A 27,641-nucleotide genomic window follows, 5' to 3' on the forward strand; every position below is an offset into this window, starting at 1 on the left:
TACAGACCCAGACCTATTGAATGAATTTGAATGGTCAGTCCACAGTGATCTTTGTGGAAGTGACCATTTCCCAACAATATTAAAGCCTGTGAACCCATCTGATAATACCCCATCATCTAGATGGAACTTTAGAAAAGCTAACTGGAATTTATATCAAACTCTCTGTTGTAACAGACTTCAACCTGCACTGTTTATAGATGTTCCTGATGCAATAAAATATTTCTCTGATGAACTCAATAAAGTAGCTGATGAGTGTATACCCAAATCCTCTGCAATTCCACACATCCGAAAACCATGGTTTAACGCTGAATGCAAACAGGCTAGGACGGCACGGAAGAAAGCTGAGAATTATTTCCGTCGCCATCCTATGGTCCATAATTTGAATAAATTTAAATGTTAAATGCTAAGGCACGGCGTACCTTCAAACAAAATAAACGTCAATCCTGGCGAAATTATGTATCAAAAATAAATTCACGAACGCCGATATCAAAAGTATGGAATATGATCCAGAAAATAAAAGGTAAGGGTTCTAAATCTAGCATTAAGCATCTTAAAGATGGAGACGAATTATTAACTAGTAAATCTGATATTGCAAATAAACTTGGAGAAACTTTGGCCAAACACTCTTCCTCATCGAATTATGTACCTCAATTCCAAAATTATAAAAATCAACAGGAAAAGAAACCTGTTAATTTCAATTCAGATAATAGGGGAGAATACAATGAACTATTTTCTATTCATGAGCTTCGTACTGCTCTTGACCAGGCTCATGATACTGCTGCAGGGGCTGATAAGATACATTATCAGCTTCTAAAACACCTACCAGAATCATGTTTAGAGACCCTCTTAACCATTTTTGATATTATTTGGACATCTGGAAAATTTCCTGCTTCTTGGCGGGATGCTATTATTGTTCCTGTCCCTAAACCGGGACGTGACCATACTGATCCTTCGAATTATCGACCGATTTCACTAACAAGCTGTGTTTGCAAGACCATGGAACGCATGATAAATAATCGACTTGTTTGGTACTTGGAAACCAATAACCTTATAACAGATATCCAGTGTGGTTTCCGTAAAAATAGAAGTACGATCGATCATTTAGTGCGTTTAGAATCCTTTGTTAAAAATGCCATTATTAAAAAACAACATGCAGTGTCGATCTTTTTCGATTTAGAAAAAGCATATGACACTACTTGGAAACATGGGATTTTAAGAGATTTACACGATTTTGGATTGAGAGGCCGTTTGCCTCAATTTATATCCAAGTTTTTAGCTGACAGGCAATTTCAAGTCCGCGTGGGCTCTACCCTGTCTGACCATTATAATCAGGATCAGGGTGTCCCACAAGGCAGTATTTTGTCTGTCACACTTTTTAGCATCAAGATCAACAGTTTATCCAAGGTTTTAAATGATTCAATAGATGGATCACTTTTTGTGGATGATTTTAATATTTCTTGTCGTGGTAAGAATATGCATACTATTGAACGGCAACTGCAATTGTGTTTAAACAAAATAAATAAATGGTGTCTTGAAAACGGCTTTAAATTTTCTAAATCAAAAACTAATTGTATACACTTCTGTCGAAAATATAAGCCACATAAGGACCCAGAACTAACTTTAAATGGCACTCCCATCAAGGTTGTAAAGGAGGCCAAGTTCTTAGGTCTCATTTTCGACTCCCATTTAACTTTTCTTCCGCATATCAAATCTCTTAAAACTAAATGCCTGAAGGCACTCGATTTATTGAAAGTCGTGTCTAATTCAAGGTGGGAAGGGGATCAAGCTACGCTCCTACACCTTTACAGATCACTGGTCCGCTCAAAGCTTGATTACGCCTCTATCGTATATGGTGGGGCCTGTAAAAGCAACCTCAAACTACTTGATTCTATCCATCACCAGGGTCTAAGACTTTGTCTTGGGTCTTTCAGAACCTCTCCCATTGACAGTCTCTACGTTGAGGCCGATGAGCCATCTTTAAAACAAATTGTCCCTACAATATATTACAAAGTTATATTCTAATGAATCCAATCCTGCTCACACTTGCGTTTTTAATCCTCTTTATGAGGATTTGTATAATAAAAGACCTTCACTTGTTCCACCTCTTGGGATAAGAATCCAACAATATATTTCTGCTGCTGGCATTGAGCTGGACAATATATCTCCTTCCCGTCTTCTTTCTTCTCCTCCTTGGCAATTGGTGAGGCCAGAAGTTGACTTAACATTAACCACATTTAAAAAATCAGAAACTAATGATCTACAGTATAAACAAGAATTTAGTCAATTAAGAAATAAATATAATACCTATACATCCGTATATACAGATGGATCCAAGGATGGTGGCGCAGTTGCTTGTGCCACTGTCATTGGATCCAGAACAATATCATCTCGATTGCCTGATAACAGCTCTATTTTCACGGCGGAAGCTAACGCCATATTAACAGCTTTAAAATATATTAACTCACACCGTAAATATCAACAATATATCATCTTTTCTGACTCTCTTTCTTGCCTTCAGGCGATTAGAAATCTTTCTTGCAAACATCCACTTTTATTAGAAATTATTGAATTGTACAATGAACTTGCTACTGGCCAATGCGACATCGTCTTTTGTTGGTTACCCAGCCACGTTGGCATTTCTGGGAACACAATGGCTGATCTTGCTGCCAAGGCAGCACTCAACAAATCTGTGACACCACTTCTCATTCCATACTCTGATTATAAAGCCAGCATTAGAACATACATCCGCGATCTGATGCAAAAGAAGTGGGACACCCAGGTCGGTATTAATAAATTACATGCAATAAAACCCTACATTGGTTACACCTACTTGGGTTGTCAGTCCAGATTTCAAGAGGTCATTATGCGACGATGTCGCATTGGCCATACAAGATACACTCACAAATATTTGTTAATGGTGAAGATCCTCCGTTTTGTATCCCTTGTGATGAGAGAGTCACAGTCAAGCATCTCCTGCTTGACTGTGTTGAATTCTCCATCATAAGGGATAAATATTTCAATGTTAAAACTCTTAAGGATCTTTTTAATTCTGTTCATCTTCATTTAATTCTTGGTTTTTTAAAAGAAATTGATTTCATAAATGAATTTTGATTAATATATTCTGTATATAGCTGTGTTTTAATGATTGGTAGTTTGATTAGTAACTTCGATTGTTAGTGGCTGTACTCTTAAGGGGGGTTGAAGTATTGTAAAATTATTGTCCCCCTGAGAGGGTACGTAAGTCCCAAAACTTCGCAAGTCAATTTAAACTTACCAGGATTTTTAAACGTAGCATTTTTGTCATTTAATTTGTAGCTAACATTCCTTACAATCGCCAGCAGCTGAAGGGATGGTGTAAATCCAACTAGGGTCCATGCAGGTAGCCAAGGTACTGTAAGTCCCCATGGTCCCTAGTATGGTGATCGACCTTCAGTTGTTGGCGATCTATAGCCTGTTTTTATCTTGTATTGTCCCAATAGTGCTATTAGTTTTAACCTTCCACACTAGTTTTAAATCTAATTGTGATATTCTAGTTGTTTTACTGTCCTTCGATGACAGGTTTTATAATATATACATATTCCATTACAATGTAACATGTTCTCGTCACGATATGGCTGAAATATTGCCGATGTGACGTTAAATTATAACTCACTCACTCACTCACCAATATTCCAGCTATATGGCCGCAGTCTGTAAATAATCGAGTCTGGACCAGACAATCCAGTGATTAACAGCATGAGCAGCGATCTGCGCAAGTGGGAACCGATGACATGTGTCAACCAAGCCAGCGAGCCTGACCACCCGATCCCGTTAGTCGCCTCTTACGACAAGCATGTGTTACGGAAGGTTCATTCTAACCCGGACCTTCACTGGTCTGTTAACAAGAAATGGCAACGGAATGAAAACACAGCATGACGTGTACAGGTAAGGTGACAAAATACTAGTTCCTACTTACAGTGAAGTCAACGATGGATGTGTTTGTCAGGCTGGTTTTCAAAGAAACTGTTCCTGTGTCCTTTTCTATTCGGAAATACGTTGCTGCAGGTCCTTCGCCGGTGATGCTGTACGTCAGGCTTCCGAAGTTACACTGTAATGTTTAAACGGCATACTCAGCAGATTCATGTCAGCCTAAAGGCAAGCGTATATATCATATATATGATGGCGAGTACAGTCGGGATAACACTAAATATTTTGCTCTCAAAAACAAATGGAATCCGATTCTACTCAAGAGCATTATTATATACTCTCTTGACTATAATCAGACACAGATTTCATCGGAACGCTGATGAACCGAGTATTGCCTTGATGAAACTAGAGCAGAACAATCATTTCATTCTACTCTCGACTGAAATCTTAAAAAGACTGGACATGATACAAACCAAAGTGTCGTTATCCGAAGCGCTCAGTGTTGCGACGCTGGCGTCTACAGGCAATGTTTCTGGTATGGTCTGTTGCACCTCGGAATTAATGAAGACTGGGGCATAGAGGTTGTCTCCAGCTGGAATAGAGGCCTACGATAAAGACTTATATACAATGTGTACAAATACAATTTATCATCTTCTACAGCCGTACTTAATTGCCATGCCTCATCGGTGCGTCATGTATACTTACACCAACAGATGATATTCACATTTGATTCAGTGTTGAGATTCTTTACTCTCTTTGTTGTGGGAGAAATATGAACAAAGACCTACTGATGTACAAGGGATCGTTGTAAAGAATACTCACGGTTACAAGGCGGAGGGGTGACTTGTGTCGTCAGCTTTACGTAGACCAGCAGCACACAGGTCAGTTTGGTCAATGTCGGAACTGGCGGCCTTGCAGCCATCACGTGAATCTGTCTTGGAGCTAAGTGAAGTGATAACTTTCAGTATTCAGACCATGAGAAAACAGCATGTCACATTCCAGGAAATAATGATAATGTTTAGCATCGTAGCGAACGCATGGCCCTTTTTGTTCAGATTGTAAGTATCAGTACTTGGCACTAAACAATGTGTTCCATGTCTAGGATAACAATAAGGTATCGTGTCATTTGATTATATCTCTGGTATGTATTCCCTTTCCTCACGCCCCTCTTGCGGTTATCGAATTTGCATTTGAATTTGAATACCTATGCCATTCGGGTATGACGGACATGTTTTTATGCCGTTAGCAAATGTCAAGGATAAATGCTTCAGTTAATTGATAAATCGCACACGTTGTTCAACTATTTATGTGTAAGCCATTGTGGTAGTATTTACGCATTCCACGATAGCATGCTATCAGCAAGTATCATACAATGCATGTTGATCATTTTAAATCCAAATAACCAACAAGTGCTGCGTGTACTCGCTCCGACTAATGCCCTTCCTATAATGCAAGCCCATATACCATGACGACACGAATATCTTTTCAAACTAATATGGTGACTGTCATCTAAGTTTTTCAAACTCAAACTCCCTATACCCGATAATGCATGGGATATGTTTATCTCCTTGTCACTGGGGACCTGCAGAACATGTTCAGTGCTAACGAACGATCGGGCAGACTGACGGATGAAAACCCATTTTAGCCTCTTACAAACGATAGGCTAGGTAAATAATGTATTTACTACACGCATTCACGCTTGACCTATAAGCTCTACATACAATACAATCAAGATGGCAAACAGGGATGTTCTTTGTCTGCTAGTGCATGACGAGATTCATTCCTGTTTCTGAATACTCTCAAACAGAAGTTTGTGGATTTTGAGGCGAGACACATCATGCACCTGTCTAATCTTCTCTACACGCAAACGTGTGCAATTTCTCACCTTCACGCCAAAACCCAGGTAGATTTGCACACAGCTAACTTGAGCGAATTTTGGAGTTCTGTGTTGAGGCAGCTTGTCCTATCAGGATGTATAATATTACCTTAAAATGGGGAGCGCTTATATATAGGCACTTGAAGAACCGGTTTGTTATTGTAATGGGATTGAATGTGAGATGATGGGTTGGCTGGAGGGTTGGCGGGTGCACATTCCACAACAAGTGAAGTGTGGAAAGAGAAGCACAGTTACTGTTTCTTCAAAGTGACTGCCTCTTCAGCCTTCAGCCTTCAGCCAAATAGTCAGTCGTGTATGACGGTTATATAAACATTGGGAAAAGTATCGCAAAACCTATGATTATTAACCACCATATAGCCATTTATAATCATATCATAATTATGTTTGTTTGTATAACTGTTTTGACCATTCGGGAACCAGATGGAAGTATGGAAACAAAAAAGGGATTGGATTAACAGTCGCTCTTTTCTCAACGCGAATGCCTCTTCAGCCTTCTGCAACATCGGATTCATTATTCATATAGGAACCAATATACACTCGAACCGAGCAAGGCCAAAATAACAAAACAGGATGTGATAGTGGAGAAGAGACAAGACTGGAATATATACAACTGGTGAAATTATGACTGGTACGAGGGACGGATAAAAACATTGTCTTACTTCCACTGGGTTATGTATGTCATTTACAATACTAAATGCAGCTCTTTCGATGATCCTTGGCTACATTTGAACCAAGTATTCTTTGACTGAATGGACAAATTGTTTTATGTTGTCATAAGTATATCTCCAACAGCTTGGACATATTGTCTACTTTAGGCGCTGATCCATCTTCTGATACTTTTGAGGGATTCGCAAGAATAGATGGCTCTTGAGATTAGTACTATCTGACAGTGACTAACCAACAGTCAGTGTTTTTGAACATCCCAGATGACATCCCAATTGTAGAAAGTGACCACAAACCACACGAGTCAATCCCGAAGAAACCAGAAGGTCAGAGTTCAGAGCGTATGCAGCAAGGGCGAGGCTGTCATTTGGCTATTTCTTAACACCTTCTGCAATGCTTTTCTTGCTTTCATGTAACACAAATCATTGATCTCAAACGTTCATGTGGTAAACACAAGAAGGACGAGTAGCTCTAGGAATATATTGTAGACAAATCTCTCTCGCATCCCCCTAACTCCACCCTCTCGCTCTCTATCTAGCTCTCTCCCTCGCTCTCTCTCTCCCTCCTCCCTCTCGCTTGCATGAGCTCTTTGAAAACAGAAGACACTTCTGTTATGGCCAAAATTAAGAGTTGGAATTATGTTTATGTCAAAACTTTAATTTTTGTGCCAAACTAAATTGGTCTACATTTTGGGACAGTTAGCTCCAGCCAGGGGCCAAGGGAAGTAATTCTATCAGTTGACACAGGGCTAGAGATGTGAGCACATGGTCAGCTCGACTCAATGGTGTTAGATGTAGATTTGGATTTGGAGTGATGGCTCTATATGTTTAAGGATTTGAGGACCTGCATCATCATAATTATTAATGTCGGTCATTCAAGGACTGATGAAGAATAAAAGTCAAGTCAACTGTATTGAAGGTATTGGCATTTTTTGTTGAAGAAGTACATGACATGTGACTTTGAAGTTGAATGGAATTTGAACTGAGTATAGACTTGTTAAGAACTGAGCAAAGGATTTGGAAACTACAACTTCTTTGATTGTATTGGTGATTACGGTTGTCGTAGAGACAGAGATTTGATAGTACAGTTGCTGTACCCAGGATATTTGGAATCCAGTACTGTAGAGGCATGGTCATGCCGCCTTAGGAGTCGTATCAAAAGTAGACATTACTGATGTATTGTTTTGTTACGTTTCTTTCTCAATTGGATACTGGCTTACATGTTGAAGTATTTTGTATGTCACTCATACCAGGCTCTTTGATCAAACAGTATTAATGAAGTGATACTTATATGCATTTATGATGTCCGATCTGTGATGCAGAATCCTGTCGATACTTTCTGGTGTGTCGCCCCAACAGGAACCAGTTAACAGTGCATTCGGTTTTATACAAGGTTTTAAATGTTTTAGGTGTAAAGTCGGATTGGAATTCAGGATCAGTTATGAAAATAGGACAAATATTGCCATTTGTGTGCCAAATGAACAAGTACCGCATTGAGGAATTTGTTCTTCAGACTTGTTGCATTTGTTCAATGATATTTTTCTGAATGAAACATTTTCTGATGTAATAGAAGTTGGGTTCATGTTCAACAGGTTGAAATCATGAGGATAAGGATTAACCGAGGGCAGCAGTCGGAACCCCATGTTGTAACATTCAGGAAACGAGGTCACTATTTATTTGAATTCGACATAGTTAGAAATGTGACAGGTGTGTTCCTGGGTTATGGTGATGGGATTCCGGAGATTTAATAGCTGTCACCTTATACTAACAGACAACAAGGAATAATATGACGGCAAATGTTTATTTGGTTTCAACTATGTCCATTCGTTTTTATGATGACCAATGTACAAAGGTTCTGAGTTTAAGTTTAAGGCAAGTTTACATAAAAAACTTTCAGTTATGCTACTTTTCATCATATAAAGTGTTTGTCAAGAAGTTTTATGTTCAAAACAGTACAGATATCAGAAGTAACTATCTTATTTTTTTTGCGTTATATCGATTCATACTTTGTACATTTACCGAGAGTCTTATTTCCATTAAAACCACCATGACTCATGTCTAGGTCACCTGATCAGTCAGATCGCATGATCTGCCAGGTCACATGATCAACAAGGTCACATGATTAGCCGGGTCATGTATAGATTCAATTCGCTTCTCGTAAGTCGACTTTTACGACACGCTTTTGAAGCAGGGGACTCTACATGCATGTGTTTTGGAGGCTTGACACTTTGAACATTGGCACGGTATTTTTCAGGAAACAGGTATGCCGAATCCTCTTCGGTGTATCCCTTGTCCTGTATTAAATACAAATCAAAGTATGAAATATTTTTATCAAGTATCAATTATTCCCTACATTCATGCATGAAGGTAACATTGCATGATGCATATTCCTATTGGTTGCATGTGTCCCGCTCAATACTCCGAACATTCTATTCTATATACATGCATTTCAAAATGTTCTCAATCTTTGATTGTTGGAACCTACCCTTGAGTATAATATATCTTTAAGAAACAAAAACAATTCTTGTTAAGAAAATATCTACTTTGTAACAGAATCAGCTGTCTGTGTAATATCAACTGACTGCACAACAACCGCTTACCAGGCTATCAACATCTGAAACTGTCACTCTGAGAACCACGTCTCCAATTGGCCTGGGCTCGAGAATGGTCTCTTCATAACTGACGGGGTTGAAGATGGGTGGGTTCAGGTTCCGGTTGATGGTGAGTTCAACAAGGGCAATGTCGTACAGTTTGGGACTGCCATTGTCCTCAGCTCGAACATAAATCTGTAATGGTTTACATAGTTCATATATATAAGCCACCTTTGTTGAGGAGACTGCGGAACATACATTTTCAAACAATGGCTCTCGTCATGTGAAAGTTTAAATATATATGCTTAAAACATGCAGGCATAATTTGCATGTCATTTGTAGATTGGTTTCTGACTGAAACACAGTTACCTGACAGAACAAACATAAGCTTCATTTACCCCAATACTGTATATACATGTCTGTATCATAAATTGTTACTATGTATATGTGACAAATAGTCTGGTTTAAAATTTGGTGTTATGACTTTTCTATTTGTAAATAACACCGTAATGAAGAAATATGTATTATAAGAAACTCCTTTAGACTGTGCAATTAAAGTATGTATGTACGCCTGAAACAATACCGATGCCACATAAAACATCAACTAAAATCAACTCAATATATATGACAATAACCCTTGCTCCTTAATAGTAGTCAAACTAACAAAACTAATGTACTGTAAACTCTTCTTTGTTGATGTAATGTACATCATTAGTTTCATCATATCAGGGTATATGATACTCAACTTATACTTTCCAACTCACTTGGATATTTGATGAGTCGACTCTTTGACTCGACCGTCATTACACGTACTTATACCACTAGGGGGCGTTATGGCCATGGTGAGTTGTGGTATATCCTTGGCTCACATTTACGCTTACCTGTGGGATTTTATTGACTTACCTGATACAATGGATACTGTACCAGAAAAAGGTATAATGCAATTAACTGAAGAAAAAACCCAATATGAACAAAATGATGGTGAGTGTCATTCCAAAGTAATGCCAGTATCTGTAAATTGAGAAAATGCTTGGATCAGTAATTAACGACAAAACAATGATCTGTGAAACAACTGTGTCAAAAGCTGTGTTTGTTAAAATCGCTGTGTATAAGTAAAGCAGAAAGCACCGAAGCCCTTGATTTGTTCAAGATCACCAGGTTTAGTTCAAAGCAGTGTCTAAGTAAAACATAAAGTCACAAAGCCCTTGATTCATTCAGGATGACCAGGTTTAGTTTAAGGAGCTTGATGTAGTTTAAAGGGAAGTATATAAGTAAAACAAAGAGTGTAAAACAAAACTGCATCATAATGTAGTATTATGAACATGATTACCCTTCGAAATTTGATGTTGCACAAGAAAAATACCAACGATACATGTATAAATAAACAAAATAATAAGTATATCATCACAGACACACACACATCCATCCAACTCATTCATTGACAGTTACCGGACCCGAGAAGCGGTGAGGGACATATAGAATGGACTTAATGGATTCAAAGTTTCACTGCACATAGTAAAGGTCGATCGCTTATATGAGAATATACAAACAACTAAAATTAATTTCATCATCAATAGAAAGTAACATTAAAGCGTCTGTATAACAAAGTGTTCATTTAGAATGCAAATATTCATAGGATACATTTTGCAATTTTGAGACTTAGTTATATAAACCCAATAGTAACACATATAAACCAGAAAGTATGGCGCATTGAAGTATTTAGTTATAGTGACTGTGTAAATTACATTGCTGAACATAAACCCGAATGCCTTTGAGGCAATTACCCCAGAACTCATATGATATACATCAAGTGATGTAGGTCTTACTGCTTCCACCCCAGTACGGTGGCAGAGGCTCCTGACAACAGAGGGAAGCTCTGGGTGACATGGAATTGGTATCATTGGGTGGCTGCAGCGTTGTATTTCTGTCCACGGTGATTTCGATTCTGGCAGGCGGATTAGCCCTTAGTCCACCTCCATCTACTGCGTCAACAACAATCTGGGAAAATGACGAATTAATATTGCTATGAAACTGCAATCTATGACATCTGTTTGGATATTAATTATTAATCACAACTTCCATCAGCAGAGCCGATGGGCAAGGTATGTGTCAGGCAAGCAATGGTGGTGGTTCCTTTACAGGGACATATGGAGGGGTGGGTGATACAACTCAGGAATACCACTGTTGTTCTATTAATGGAAGCGACAAATCCCTTTCCACGCCCACAAGAAAGAGTCGAATGTATATTTGTGTATATTATATTATATAGTATATTTTTGGTTCAGTGGTATTACAGCCATACGATGTTGACTAAACAAATCGAATCTGGATAAGGCAATACAGTGATTGTCACCAATGCGATACGATGTAGCATGTGTTTATGAATCACTATGAAATAGTGATGATACCAGGTGTATCCTCCCAAGTCTAGGCTACTGTTCACCTGAAATAATTCGTGAACGTATGGTATAAGTCAAACTAGGGATTTGCATCGGACGTCTTTTTTGTCACTTATGCATCAAATTTGGAAATGTCCTCCACATGTATACCATAAGCTTTACTGAGGCCTTGAATGTTGTAACCTTGATCCAAGCAACTTCTCAGCAAGAGTGGTATGACGCTCTTTGAAATCCTGATTGTACCACAAAAGTTGTGAAATGTAAACACCAAAGGCTGGAGTTGTTGGACTATTGCTCGACATGAAAGGTAAGTTGACTATTGTAAAGTTAACTTCTATGAGAGGCATTTTAGAAGTTGTATAGGTGTAGGAAAACCAAGTTCTTTGGATAGTCAACTTCTTTATTGCAATGAGTGCGACGTTTCGGTGTAGGTACTAACACCGTTATCAAGTCCATCCAAACCCTCCTCCAAGCCGCAGGCGAACCCCATCAACAACAAAAGAAGACCCCACAGGAGTAGTCTATCAGATCCATTGCCAATGTGGAGACTCTTATAGAGGTGAAACATCTCGCCCACTCCCACTACGAATTAAAGAGCACAAAACTTCAGTCCTGAAAAAAAGACTCCAAGTCCCCCATACCCGACCACACCCAAGCCAACCCTGACCATGCCATCCTTTGGAACAACATCCACATCCTGGAAACCAACCGAGCAGACTACAAGATTAGGAAAATTCTTGAAGCCATAAAAATTCAACGCTTCAACCCCACCATGAACGGTGATCAAATTTATTTTATCTCCTCGGCCTATCACCACCGAATTAGAGATCACTAGTAATCCACCCATACCTCGTCCAACTGGCTTCCATGCTCCATTTTGTGTATTGTCATCACAACCAATCAATGTGTACATCAACCTACTCTCTTCAACCCACGATTACTATCTCAGTGGACATCAACTCATCATTGTATAAACTCATTCTGCATATTGTTTTATCATTATCACTCTGTACATCAACCTACTCTGCCCAAATCACTAATTAGCAATCCAGTGTATATCAACCTTGTCAATTGTATATACTCACTATGCAGCTATGTATATATTCTCCTTGTTACAACTTTTGGTATCGCTTGCTTGACAACGGTGTTAGTACCTACACCGAAACGTCGCACGCATTTCAATAAAGAAGTTGACTATCCATACAACTTGGTTTTCCTATTGTAAAGTTGACATCATCCCTTTTGTCATACATCCTTGTGGGGAGTATTTTTTTGTCACCCTGAAGCTTTATGCATAGACCTAATATGGAACATTTGGGGCGGTCTCACCTGTCTCCTTAATTTCAAGTTCAGGTGGGTAAATTGGCTATTTGACGGTTATTGAACGATAATACCATAACTGATCAGAATGATATGATATGGATATATTCTTCCCTTGACTTAAATTGACGGAAATGAATACATGATCTCTTAACTTTACAATGATATTAAGAATTTGCCGAATGGTATTTATTTCTCACAGTGATGTTTCTTCCCGCTTTCCTCCACGTTGAATGATTCAACTCACCGTGTATACTCCAGTGTAGCTTGTGTCCGATTCCAGAAAGCACCTGAGGCTGACTGCGCCAGTGTTCCGGTCCACCATGAAGTACAGTCGTCCAGTAGTACTGGAAAGAAGGTTGTTGACCTCATACTGCACAGTGTTGTACGGGGCCTGGGTGCAGACAGAGATTGAAATGTCAATGAGTTCTATGTGCACATTTACATGTTTATGTAAGAAGTTTTACCTATGACACCAACTTCTTGTAACACCCGTCGATGGTGAATTTGGGCTTCGTAAATACTCATCGATCACCAAAGTCAAGTTCACAAACTGGCAACCCATTTTATCAACACAACCAAACCGGTTGTTTGTATAGAGACCAATCACAACCATGGCAGTTATGAATGTTAGGACTTAAGCAAGATCAAGTGTGTACATCCTGACCCCATCCAACATAGGAGACAAAACCCTTTCCATACGCCTAAATATAGACACCAGTTATTACGTCTATTATTTGCTGCTTATTGAATTTCAGTCAGCAGTGACAAATACTTCTGATCTGATGATAAAACTCAGGGACTCAGGTCCACCAGTAGTAACATCGACCCAGATAGTGATCTGTTTTCTCCTACTATGTTATGGAGTTCAAAAGATTTGAACATTTAAGCTCAAATCCAAACACGTCGTTGTTTTAAATGGTTTGTTCCGGGTCACCGAGAACTTTTGGAAACAACTCTTGAACCAATATATTAATTTGTCTTGTTTCAACATAAAATAGCATTTTCCACTGAGATTCTCAAATCAATCTGTTCTAAGTGTCCGAATGAATAAGACGATTGTGTCATTAAGGACGCAACCTTAACAAATGTCACAAGATATATCATGCAACATATGCACTAAATTCAGAATTCCAGATAATTATTAAAAACAACAACTGAACAAAGAACATATGTAACAGAAACATATGTATATGTTACAGGAAACAACTTCACTACAACTGAAACATAACATTAAGAAACAAATAATAACATAGTAGCCATTTTGTTACCTTGCTGTCACCATCAGTAGCAGTCACTTGGAAGATGGACAATCCCAATGACTGAGTCTCGAAAATGGTGATGTTGTAATTAATTGGATCAAAGCGAGGAGCAAAGAGATTCCTGTTGACTGTGATGCGAACAGTGGTCGTGTCGGACTTGCTAGGAATACCTCCATCAGTCGCCCGGACTGTCACCTTGGGATCACAATATTTTTAGACATGATTTACTTTCAGAATAAACATAGATATTACCGCTCGAGTGACTGTCAGATACCATTGATCTTCCAACGAGTTGTTTCAAGGTGTATTTAACTGGCGAAATCGAGTTAGAAACGTTTTGAAACATCGAGTTGTAAGATGAATGGTACCTGTGAGACACGAGTAAAGTAATCTTTTTCTCACACACTATAAAATCTCACCATTGTATTGTCAAATGGATTAATATTTTCCCGTTGTGGTTCAACAATACACAACACAACGTTTATGAATGGATGACGACATTTAGCTTCCTAATCACTAGTAACTGCCAAGGTGACCTTTCATAAAATGTGCTTGCCATATCTTCACGTTATCAAGGTGACAATAATAATGAAAACTAGATAAGATCACAGAAAATTAATTAAAAACACCAAAACAATGATGTCACTATGTAAATGGATGTGATTTTACTTCTTGATAGCATAACATTGAGCGTGTGACGTCATCGTCATTGTTTGGTGGCTGTCGTCATTGGAAGATTGTTTGGATATCTTTGCACACTGGGGACCTTGTGTACCAGATTACGTTCAATATTCTCATATAAAGCGAAGCCAAACTGCTGAGGTTACGTTCACTATCAATTGGGGACTACTCTTCCTCGCCACAGTCTTCTCGTTTTCCCGAGCCAGAAACTGCCACTAGGAATGTTACTGATGTTACGGTGTTGCCTGTATGGTTAGGTATTGCCTGTGCATGGGGCTTACTATGTATCTGTTCTGTGTGGTAGGATCTTCAGACACACGCCTACTGACTGTGATCAGACCTGTGAAGGGGTGAACTGTGAAGTAGTCATTGGCAGCACGGCTTCCGTCACTCAGGCTGAACATGATTTGATTCTCTGGGGCCTGTTAAAATCATAGTACATCACCTGAGGCTCAGGACAAAAATGGCATTTCAAATTTTTAAGTTTATAAGATTGAGGAAATGAAGTGGCTAAACCTTGAAATTTTAAATCAATATAACTTTTCAATTATCACAATTAAATGGATTATTGTACTCACCAATGGATCACTGTCAGTGGCAGTGACAGCAAGAACACTTGTTCCTTTAGGATCATAGTCATTGATGGTAGCTGTGTACTGAGTTGGTGAAAATCGTGGGCTGGCGAGATTGCGTTCAACATTGATCTTTGCAGTAGTATAAGACACTTCACTTGGGTTACCAGAGTCAAAGCACTTCGCCAGGAGCTTTAATGAGACGAGGAAGCAAGAAGTCTTTTTTCAATTCTCAGAACATGACAACTTTTGTTCAAGAAAATATTACATATTCTGTTAAAAAAAGTAAAGCTTTAAAACAAAGCTTACCACATAACTAACATCAGGTTGTGGGTTGAGAGTCAGGTTGGCCCGAACTGTGATGGCATGTGTGACATTGTTAAGATCAAAGTAGGTTTGTCCAGGTTCGTACCCCTCAAGTTGGCAAACAATGGTTCCCTGTGTATAAAAGATTCAAATTATGGAAACAGTATATATTACAAACATTCACATAATAAAACATACTGTAGCAAATCAGATTACTAAGCACAGAAGTAAAATGAATGTTCCTTTTACAGGATAGTGGAACACACTTTGAATTAACTAGACAAAATATACATTAAGCAACTTCGGTACAAACAGTTGAAATGTTAAGTCATGACTGATTTGTGAACATACCACGCGATCAGGATCATTGACGGAGAGCGAGAGTACACGAGTTCCAACAGGCTGTGTGACTGGGATTCTAGTTTCATATGGTGTATTGCTGAACACAGGTGGGCCACTGTTCTTTGTCACTGTTATCCTCACAATATCATCACCAGTTTTTCCACGACCATCAGAAACTCGCACGGGGATCTGTAATGAGCAAATTCAAATAATAAAAGGCTTCGGTTGTGTACTTAAAAAAGTAATATAACATAACAAGATCACAGTGTTTACGTTAACATGAACTTTCCTCACTAATGTGAGGCTGGATCGAAGCATTTCATTTGTTAAATTATCCTTAATTATTTTGAACAGATCACTTCAATCAATCACAAGCTTTACAACATAAAAAGTCCATGTAACTCATGCTTGTATATAACTGAACTGGATCTGACCAACAAGTGATTGCTAATTGAAGCACATAGCACAATCAAGTTACGATGATGCAGAATTAACCAAATCATTGACTCTGATCAACTGATCATAATAGTTGTCTCTTAAGGCAAGAGTTACTTGGGTTACTTGGGACCAATTAGATTCTGGAATCTATACAATAATGAAATCTGATAACTTAGTCCTAATGAAATCCTAATTTATACAGCAAAACACGACTCTCTGAACATGATAAAAAGTCAAACAGATTCATCACCTAACCAAGAGTTTCTAATATCATCCTACCTCAAATGATGTGCGGTCAGTTGATCTCAAGTCTTTCAGCAACACAACAACACCAGTTGTTGGGTTCACATAGTAAAAGCTCTGTGTCGGTACCTTGGTTGCTGAAGGTTACAATATCCTAGAAGAAAAAAATATCACGTTGTAACACTTCCTCTTTCACAGGTTCCTTTCTCAGATGTTTTAACTAAATTTAATAAAATCTGCAGACATTTCTAAATCTCCGAGTCAAATTTACCCCATCTGAGTCCTGTCCAGAGAGTTGAAAAACGGTGCTGCCCAGGGGGAATGTATCAGGAATGCTCCTTGAGTATGGGGTGTTGGTAAATGCTGGGAATGCAGGGTTGCGTCGGACATTGACGGTAAGCACATCCTCTGCCCTAGTGTCTGGCCAAGCTGTATCATAACACTGAATCCGTACCTATAAGTAACAAGTACATAATGACAGGCAAGAAACAAGTAAAGATTAAAGGTAAGAAACAAGTACAGATCGATAGGCAATAACAAGTACAGAATGATAGGCAAGGAACACATTTAGATTGATAGGATAGAAACAAGAACAGAATAATATGCAAGCAACAAGTACAGAACTAAAGGCAAGTAACAAGTACTGTCTTGTGTTTGCACTAAAAGCATGGTCAAGTGTTGTGGAGTCAAGTGCATTACAAATGACCTATATTATATTATTATTATTATTAATGACAGGTAAGTAACAAGTACAGATTGATAGGCAAGTAACAAGTACAGATCTATAGTCAAGTAACAAGAAGAGATCGATAGTCAAGTAACAAGTACAGAACAATAGGCAAGTAACAAGCTCAAACTGATAGGAAAGAAACAAGTACAAAATGACAGGCCAGTAACAAGTACAGATCGAATGCAAGAAAAAAAGTATGTAATGATAGGCAAGAAACCTGTCAAAGTAAGGGTCAAGTTAAGGCCTCGGCTTATCTATGACACTGGCTTATCTATTGTCATATACAGTACTGAATGACAGGCAAGTTTGGTTAAATATCTCCCAAGGTGTTACCCTTGAATGGATGTGTTCTAAATTATGTATTATTGTTCATGTACAAAATGAAGTAATATCAACCTTCCACAATGATATATCATCTTGTCTATGAAACTTCAAACAGTTTTCTCTAATCTCATGATAATTCTGTACAAGATGTATTAACTTATGGCAGTTGATTGGACAGTTCACATAACCATGCCTATAACACTTGACAAGTGATAAACACATCAACATGGAAAGAAGGATATATGACTGTACCTTTGGCAAAACAAAGAATTCTTACCTTGTATTCATCCCTGCTAATAGTATCAAGTTTTGGAGGGTTGTTGATCCTTACTTGTCCAGTAACACTATCAAAGGTGAAGAAAGTGGATGAAGGCCAATCTCCAATCATTCGGCATCGTATACTCCCCTATCACAAAGACAAAAAATTGACATACAATACATGAGAAATAAAGGACAAAAATGAAACACTGGTTAAATAAACACACAGCATAACACATTAGTATAACAAGAAGGCTGAGAAAGTATAACTATGTATTTGCTTTTTCAGCATTATTAAATGTTTCCACTACGTTGTGCCTGAATCATAACCAAGGTGAGGAAAAGAAAGAATGAAATTGTAACAGTATATTGTTATTTTTATAAAAAGATAAAGCTGACAGTCAACATACATCTAGATCTGCATCAAATGGATCGATGGTGTACACGAGATCTGTAGGTTGTGCAGACTCCTCAACTGTCACTGATGCAGGCAGGTTACGGATAATAGGAATGGCTGTGTCACGGGGAACATTTACTGTCACCACTGTTGTACCAGTTCGAGCAGGATTGCCATTGTCTTTAGCAATAATGGTGATCTGAAACAACACACACAGACAACAGTCATACTATTAGCATCTGTATAAGATATATTCATCATGGCAAAGAAAAGTATCAAGAATATGGTAATATAGCTTATAATATTTCCAAACTCACATCATATCTTGTTGTACGGTCAGTGTCTGTTGTCAAGTTCTTCTTCAGAGTCAGCAAACAAGTGCGAGAATCGACAGCAAAGAATTCTTGTGCCTTGGCAGTGCCACTGATCTCACAGGTTGTCATGGACTGTAAAATATAAAGGAGACATTCTCAACTATTATTCCGTTTCAATAGCCACATATATTTGATTTCCGTTTTAAGACATACAATCCCCCAGTAATAGCAAAATAAAGATGGTTAGTTTTTACATACACTATCCCTATCCGTGACATTGATCGGCCTGGACCAAGACTCTGTGCTGGTTGTCTCTGGCAAGTTCAGGCTAACGCTGGTAGGGCTGAACTCAGGGCCAAATCCATTTCTGTTTACAGTGATATGGACTGTCGAGGTGCTTCTCAGATCTGGGTACAGTGAATCGTAACCAGCCACCAGGAGCTGTTAATGGAAAATAGAAATATTGTGACACAAATAACAAAACTGAGTATGCTAGTATATTCACAAAATTATTACTTTCATACATCTGTATAATAGATTTTCAAAATGAAATGGGAAGGATAAAAAGGAAAAGTGAAATCCAGTACCTAGTAAATATGAAATGTTTTGTCTGAACATCTATGTACCTTGTATTCGCGGTTGCCATCTGGTCGCAGATCATTGATAATGGTAACTCTACCAGTGCGGTTATTGACGCCGAAGAACGTTGGGGCTGGGTATTCTCCAACAACCTCATACACCATGTTACCCTGAAAGAGAGAGAGAGAATATTCATTGTAACTTACTGTCATCAAACTTTGAGAATTTAGGACAAAAATGGCATTTCACATTTTTAATTTTATAAGATGGAGGAATCAATATAACTTTTCAATTATCACAATTAAATGGATTATTGTACTCACCAATGGATCAGTGGCAGTGACAGCAAGAACACTTGTTCCTTTAGGATCATAGTCATTGATGGTAGCTGTGTACTGAGTTGGTGAAAATCGTGGGCTGGCGAGATTGCGTTCAACATTGATCTTTGCAGTAGTATAAGACACTTCACTTGGGTTACCAGAGTCAAAGCACTTCGCCAGGAGCTTTAATGAGACGAGGAAGCAAGAAGTCTTTTCCAATTCTCAGAACATGACAATATTTGTGAGAGAAAATATTACATATTCTGTTCAAAGAAATAAAGCTTTAAAACAAGGCTTACCACATAACTGACATCAGGTTGTGGGTTGAGAGTCAGGTTGGCCCGAACTGTGATGGCATGTGTGACATTGTTAAGATCAAGGTAGGTTTGTCCAGGTTCGTACCCCTCAAGCTGGCAAACAATGGTTCCCTGTGTATAAAAGATTCAAATTATGGAAACAGTTTATATTACAAACATTCACATAATAAATCATACTGTAGCAAATCAGATTACTAAGCACAGAAGTAAAATGAATGTTCCTTTTACAGGATAGTGGAACACACTTTGAATTAACTAGACAAAATATACATTAAGCAACTTCGGTACAAACAGTTGAAATGTTAAGTCATGACTGATTTGTGAACATACCACGCGATCAGGATCATTGACGGAGAGCGAGAGTACACGAGTTCCAACAGGCTGTGTGACTGGGATTCTAGTTTCATATGGTGTATTGCTGAACACAGGTGGGCCACTGTTCTTTGTCACTGTTATCCTCACAATAGCATCACCACTTTTTCCACGACCATCAGAAACTCGCATGGGGATCTGTAATGAGCAAATTCAAATGGTAAAAGACCTGGGCTGTGTACTTAAAAATGTAATAAAACAACAAAATCACAATGTTTAAGTTAACATAAACTTTCCTCACTCATGTGAGGCTGGATCGAATCATTTCATTTGTTAAATTATCCTTAATTAGTTTGAACACATCACTTCAATCAATCACAAGCTTTAAAATATAAAAAGTCCATGTAACTCATGCTTGTATATAACTGAACTGGATCTGACCAACAAGTGATTGATAATTGAAGCACATAGCACAATCAAGTTACGATGATGCAGAATTAACCAAATCATTGACTCTGATCAACTGATCGTATTAGTTGTGTCTTAAAGGTCACATGCAACGTAAAACACAACTTTGCAGATTCTGATACCTTTTGGTATGGACTTACCGAAACAAAGCGTCAAAAATGCAAATTCAACTTATAAAGTTGAAAAATAACGCGATGAAAAAAACCGCGCGAAATCGGAGTTCAAACGTTTCACTAATGTTCCCCAGACTTTTCTGGGGAATACGGGTTTCAACAGCTGGGCTGCGCTCATAGCACGTGCGCAGTGAAATAGGTTCGCGCAACTTGGAAGCGGGCTGTCTGGTGAATACTCGGTGAAGGCTTTGGTGTGAGCTATTTTCATAATGTTTTGTTGATATCTCGCAGGCGCGAGCTTTTTTTATGTAATGACAGTAAATAAACTGTTTATATAATTTCATTTGTCTATTTCACCACACGTTCTTCTTACCGAGTCACTTTCTCAGTTCGATACTTAAAAGCAATGTCATTATTTAGCGTTGACACAATTTCTAACTGTGATATAGATATGTCGCTGTCACAGACTAAACTCAATGTCTTGTTTTATTGACACCTGTGTGTCTGCCTGCCTGTCCGCTAATGACAATATTCAATACACAACTGTGATCACTGACCACATGCAATTTGAACTTAGCACCAATCAGGCTATACACCATAAACAAAACGCATTGATTTATGGCCCGAGTTCAGTCTCTGTCACATTATGTAATTACACAGACAGGCAGGTGTGATACTTGAACACATGACATGTTATGATGTCTGTTGATTGCAAAATGTTATACACAAAAAAATGAGCATGTATTTACAAAACCCAACATCTCTATATAAACACACACAATTAGCCGTGAAGGCGGCATCTGCAAATGAACCAGCCGTTACACTTGAGTGCACACCCACCCGCTCTGACTGGGTTCGGTATCCCGGCTGCTTCGTTTCGAGGGGAGGTAAACCAAAGTACAAAATATTGCACTTTTGATTTGCGATTATACGCTTATAATTTTGTTTATTTGTTTTTTCATAATCAGCAATGCATATTATATGTCATGAAGAAGTGATAATTGTGTTTTAATTATGTTTGATTTTTTGGTTGCATGTGACCTTTAAGGCAAGAGTTACTTGGGTTACTTGGGGCCAGTTACATTCTGGAATCTATACAATAATGAAATCTGATAATATTCTTAATAAAATCTTCATACATCAAAACATGACTCTCTAAACATGACAAAAAGTCAAACAGATTCATCACCTAACCAAGAGTTTCTAACATCATCCTACCTCAAATGATGTGCGGTCAGTTGATCTCAAGTCTTTCAGCAACACAACAACACCAGTTGTTGGGTTCACATAGTAAAAGCTCTTGTCTGTGTCGGTACCTTGGTTGCTGAAGGTTACAATATCCTAGAAGAAAAAAAATATCGTGTTGTAACACTTCCTCTTTCACAGGTTCCTTTCTCAGATGATTTAACTAAATTTAATACAATCTGCAGACATTTCTAAATCTCCGAGTCAAATTTACCCCATCTGAGTCCTGTCCAGAGAGTTGAAATACGGTGCTGCCCAAGGGGAATGTATCAGGAATGCTCCTTGAGTATGGGGTGTTGGTAAATGCTGGGAATGCAGGGTTGCGTCGGACATTGACGGTAAGCACACTCTCTGCCCTATTATCTGGCCAAGCTGTATCATAACACTGAAATCGTACCTATAAGTAACAAGTACACAATGTCAGGCAAGAAACAAGTAAAGATTAAAGGCAAGAAACAAGTACAGATCGATAGGCAATAACAAGTACAGAATGATAGGCAAGGAACACATTTAGATTGATAGGCTAGAAACAAGTACAGAATAATATGCAAGCAACAAGTACAGAACTAAAGGCAAGTAACAAGTACTGTCTTGTGTTTTCACTAAAAGCATTGCCAAGTGTTGTGGAGTCAAGTGCATTACAAATGACCTATATTATATTAATATTATTATTATTAATGACATGCAAGTAACAAGTACAGATCGATAGGCAAGTAACAAGTACAGATCGATAGTCAAGTAACAAGAAGAGATCGATAGTCAAGTAACAAGTACAGAACAATAGACAAGTAACAAGCTTAAACTGATAGGTAAGAAACAAGTACAAAATGACAGGCCAGTAACAAGTACAGATCGAATGCAAGAAAAAAGTATGTAATGATAGGCAAGAGACCTGTCAAAGTAAGGGTCAAGTTATGGCCTCGGCTTATCTATGACACTGGCTTATCTGTTGTCATATACAGTACTGAATGACAGGCAAGTTTGGTTAAATATCTCCCAAGGTGTTACCCTTGAATGGATGTGTTCTAAATTATGTATTATTGTTCATGTACAAAATTAAGTAATATCAACCTTCCACAATGATACATCATTTTGTCTGTGAAACTTCAAACAGTTTTCTCTATCTAATCTCATGATAATTCTGTACAAGATGTATTAACTTATGGCAGCTGATTGGACAGTTCACATAACCATGAAAGAAACATTGAAAGAAGGATATATGACTGTACCTTTGGCAAAACAAAGAATCCTTACCTTGTATTCATCCCTGCTCATAGTATCAAGTTTTGGAGAGTTGTTGATCCTTACTTGTCCAGTAGCACTATCAAGGGTGAAGAAAGTTGATGAAGGCCAATCTCCAATCATTCGGCATCGTATACTCCCCTATCACAAAGACAAAAAATTGACATACAATACATGAGAAATAAAAAACAAAAATGAAACACTGGTTAAATAAACACACAGCTTAACACATTAGTATAACAAGAATGCTGAGAAAGTATAAATATGTATTTGCTTTTTCAGCATTATTAAATGTTTCCACTACGTTGTGCCTGAATCATAACCAAGGTGAGGAAAAGAAAGAATGAAATTGTAACAGTATATTGTTATTTTTATAAAAAGATAAAGCTGACAGTCAACATACATCTAGATCTGCATCAAATGGATCGATGGTGTACACGAGATCTGTAGGTTGTGCAGACTCCTCAACTGTCACTGATGCAGGCAGGTTACGGATAATAGGAATGGCTGTGTCACGGGGAACATTTACAGTCACCACTGTTGTACCAGTTCGAGCAGGATTACCATTGTCTTTAGCAATAATGGTGATCTGAAACAACACACACAGACAGCAGTCATACTATTAGCATCTGTATAAGATATATTCATCATGGCAAAGAAAAGTATCAAAAATATGGTAATATAGCTTATAATATTTCCAAACTCACATCATATCTTGTTGCACCGTCAGTGTCTGTTGTCAAGTTCTTCTTCAGAGTCAGCAAACAAGTGCGAGAATCGACAGCAAAGAATTCTTGTGCCTTGGCAGTGCCACTGATCTCACAGGTTGTCATGGACTGTAAAATATAAAGGAGACATTCTCAACTATTATTCCGTTTCAATAGCCACATATATTTGATTTCCGTTTTAAGACATACAATCCCCCAGTAATAGCAAAATAAAGATGGTTAGTTTTTACATACACTATCCCTATCCGTGACATTGATCGGCCTGGACCAAGACTCTGTGCTGGTTGTCTCTGGCAAGTTCAGGCTAACGCTGGTAGGGCTGAACTCAGGGCCAAATCCATTTCTGTTTACAGTGATATGGACTGTCGAGGTGCTTCTCAGATCTGGGTACAGTGAATCGTAACCAGCCACCAGGAGCTGTTAAAGGAAAATAGAAATATTGTGACACAAATAACAAAATTGAGTATGCTAGTATATTCACAAAATTATTACTTTCATACATCTGTATAATAGATTTTCAAAATGAAATGGGAAGGATAAAAAGGAAAAGTGAAATCCAGTACCTAGTAAATATGAAATGTTTTGTCTGAACATCTACGTACCTTGTATTCGCGGTTGCCATCTGATCGCAGATCATTGATAATGGCAACTCTACCAGTGCGGTTATTGACGCCGAAGAACGTTGGGGCTGGGTATTCTCCAACAACCTCATACACCATGTTACCCTGAAAGAGAGAGAGAGAATATTCATTGTAACTTACTCTCATCAAACTTTGAGAATTTATTGAACACATTTGAATGAATTAAAAAAGAAATTTTACAATATATCACAAACTTACTGGGGGATTCTTTGTGGCTTGTACATCAACAGCAAATGTACCAAGTGGGTTCTTCTCATCAACTGTGGCAGAATACTCATTCTGTGTAAACTGAGGGAACTGGATTGAGCCAACATTTACTACAAGTGTTGTAGTATCCACATTTGCAGTTGGGAAGCCATTGTCTGTTACTTGGATGCTACACTGAAACAGTGATTGAATTATTGGTAGACACTTCTAATGATTATCCTGATGACAGCATCAGTTCAAGCAGTTATAAAATATAAAGCTGCATAGCTGATAAAATTCCTTAAGAGTAATTCTTTGGTCTTGCCCACAATGATTATCAAGGGTTGTTTCCCATTTATGATGTTATTCATGTTCTCACATCAACTTAACACACAGTCATGCTTTCAACTCTTTTCGAAGAGTACTCTATGTTTACTTAAAATGCTTGCTCATTGATACAGAATGTTTTGACAGAATGAGTGAAGAGTTTATTTAACAAAGCTTATAACGTCGTAGGAAAATTTGACTTGATGCAAATCTTACAGGATTACAACTTTGTGAAATGCTTTGCGTGGTGATGATAAATCACACATCATGACATTATTCGTTACATGTGGCATGGGATGTTACTGCCCATTTGTATTCTTACTTCCTTTGGCCTCAGGAAACATGGATTAAGACAAGTTGTACCATCCCATCCTACCAAATGGCCATGTCATGATGCTGATTACAATTTAGATTGGGTAGGTGGCAAATTCTGGTGTTTTTCCGGAACTGTTTTCAACCAAAGTTTTGGCAGCAAAGTGTTTCACCATGGTCATTGTCACAGGCAAACATTATCAAATCGATATTCAAAGGGACAGAACGTTTGTAAGCGTATAAAACTATGCTTTGAGGGAAGTATTATCTTAATATATATCTTTAGGTGCAACCTATTTTTAAAAAAATGAAATAAAGAACTTTTATTGATAATGATTGATGAATTCTCCAGGTGTGTTGGATTTCAAAAATCAAAGGTCACAAACTGTCAAGGTTGTCCCTCTGTTGGAAAAAAGCAAGAAGGATTTATGCTAACTGTGAAACTTATAGTATGGTTACATATGCATTGGCTATTAACCAATCAAAAGTCTTCTAATGTATCTAAAGGATAATAATGGTGAGTCTGGAATTCAAACTCATGACAGTATGTAGCTTGTATCCAAAATGGATGCACTTCTGTAGTGCTAATCCATGAGGCTTTGACGACCAAGACACCAGTACAAACCATTTTTGTTAGTGAATGCAGGGCTGAAAATACTTTTTAGGAATTTCAAACTCAATTTAATTTCATCTTGATGGACAGCTCACAGTGAAACTTGGAGTAGTGGCCACAGGCAGATTCTTGCCAAGGAGGACTACACCAGTGTCAGGATTCATGTAGAAGGTTTCCTGGCATCGCGCATCTCCAGTGATGTTGAAAGTCAACTTGTCCTGAACACAATAATATACAAACATACGTTAAACAAGTGGAGACATGCAAGCATTAAACAAAAGTCAGAAGATAACAAATCCCCTACAAATTCAAATGAACAAATCATCTGCTTGTATTCCTATCAAATCTGTCAGTCTATACACGATTTGTGCTCAGTTTCATGAACGATTACAAAGTAGTTTAGAAGATAAAGTCCAAAGAGACACTCAAACACAGCAGTCTGATGCAGTCAGTGGAAATGGAAAAAAATATAAAACCAAAGAATTCTTAAATAGCAAAAGGCACCGTTTGACAACCTGACAGGATACCCATTAGTTTAAAGAACCACTAAACTTTGTTTTGTTACTCTTTTAACCATTACATATGAAAGATTTGTGGTTAGTCTTATGCGGAACACCAAATTTATTCTTTAAAAACTTGTGGTTAATTAATACCGAGCGATTAAAAGTGGCCAAAAAGTCGCCTGCTTCCCTCTCGCCCGCCAACGAAACCACAGACAGGTTACGTAACTCTGTCGCCAGAGCACTGCAGTGACGTCATATGAGGAACGATTTTCAGTTAGTTGTATAGAAAGTGTGTAGCACGCTCATCATTTTGATGATTTCTCGACATGAACGACGACATGCCGAATCGTTGCTTTGTCGTCAATTGCTCCTAGGGGTCGGGTGATGGTGTCACCATGCACAGATTTCCACAGGACCCGCAGTTCGTGCTAAATGGGTTATGTTTGTGAGTGCGAAGCGAGCGTTGTGGAAGCCTGAAACGATATCTTACTTGTGTTCAGATCGCTTCACGGAAGTTAAAGAATCAAAACTACTTACTAGTTATAGTAAAATATGTATATGATTGATGACCATAAAGATTTTCCATAACACAACTTGTAACATAACGATTTCTTCCTCGGAAGTGAGGTTGTGGTCGAAGTAACAATAATATTGTAAGTAGTATTATATTGACACCCACCTCGCTGCCAGGAGAGAAATTGTTATGTTATACGCTATGTCATGCAAAATCCTATTGGCCATCAATAAAATACATATTTTACTACCAGTAGAAAGTAGTTTTGATTTTGTAACTCGGTGAAAACAAACCTAAATAGCATTTATCCACAGACTGGCGGATGTTCCCGACAGAAGTCGCCGCCATTTTGAAAATCGTAAAGTCTGTTAGAATTAATGAGATTATAGTTTGTTTTCATCAAGTTAGAAAATCAAAACTACTTTCTACTCGTAGTTAAATATGTATTGGAATCATAACCAAACGGATTTTGCATGACACAACTTATAACATAACGATTTCTTCCACGGAAGCGAGGTGGGGGTCGAAGTCACAATACTGCGCGATAAATTTCTTGCTACATTCACATGGTTAATGTCC

At 38.1% G+C, this 27,641-nt stretch overlaps 2 protein-coding genes across 2 annotated transcripts in view; both read right to left on the reverse strand.

Annotated features, from left to right (window-relative positions):
* LOC124290496 (protocadherin Fat 1-like) overlaps nucleotides 1-27,641 on the reverse strand; it is a 58,759-nt gene that overhangs the window by 13,886 nt on the left and 17,232 nt on the right. The gene's annotated exons all lie outside the window — the stretch shown is intronic.
* LOC124290497 (cadherin-23-like) lies at nucleotides 8,253-26,241 on the reverse strand. The gene is made up of 19 exons (XM_046727208.1): nucleotides 26,141-26,241; nucleotides 24,806-24,988; nucleotides 24,569-24,691; nucleotides 24,201-24,383; nucleotides 23,946-24,074; nucleotides 23,642-23,827; nucleotides 23,251-23,379; nucleotides 22,211-22,393; nucleotides 21,970-22,092; nucleotides 20,189-20,368; nucleotides 19,841-19,969; nucleotides 19,583-19,724; nucleotides 15,297-15,340; nucleotides 15,000-15,140; nucleotides 14,047-14,232; nucleotides 13,023-13,169; nucleotides 10,883-11,054; nucleotides 9,066-9,251; nucleotides 8,253-8,759 (listed from the first exon to the last, which is right to left on the reverse strand). Exons 1-18 carry the CDS (start codon nucleotides 26,207-26,209, stop codon nucleotides 9,235-9,237), a joined length of 2,466 nt encoding a protein of 821 aa, XP_046583164.1. The 5' UTR covers nucleotides 26,210-26,241; the 3' UTR covers nucleotides 8,253-8,759; nucleotides 9,066-9,234.

This window comes from Haliotis rubra, unplaced genomic scaffold, assembly GCF_003918875.1.
Source record: "Haliotis rubra isolate DU_JTF1 unplaced genomic scaffold, ASM391887v1 Scf468, whole genome shotgun sequence".
NCBI lineage: Eukaryota > Metazoa > Mollusca > Gastropoda > Lepetellida > Haliotidae > Haliotis > Haliotis rubra.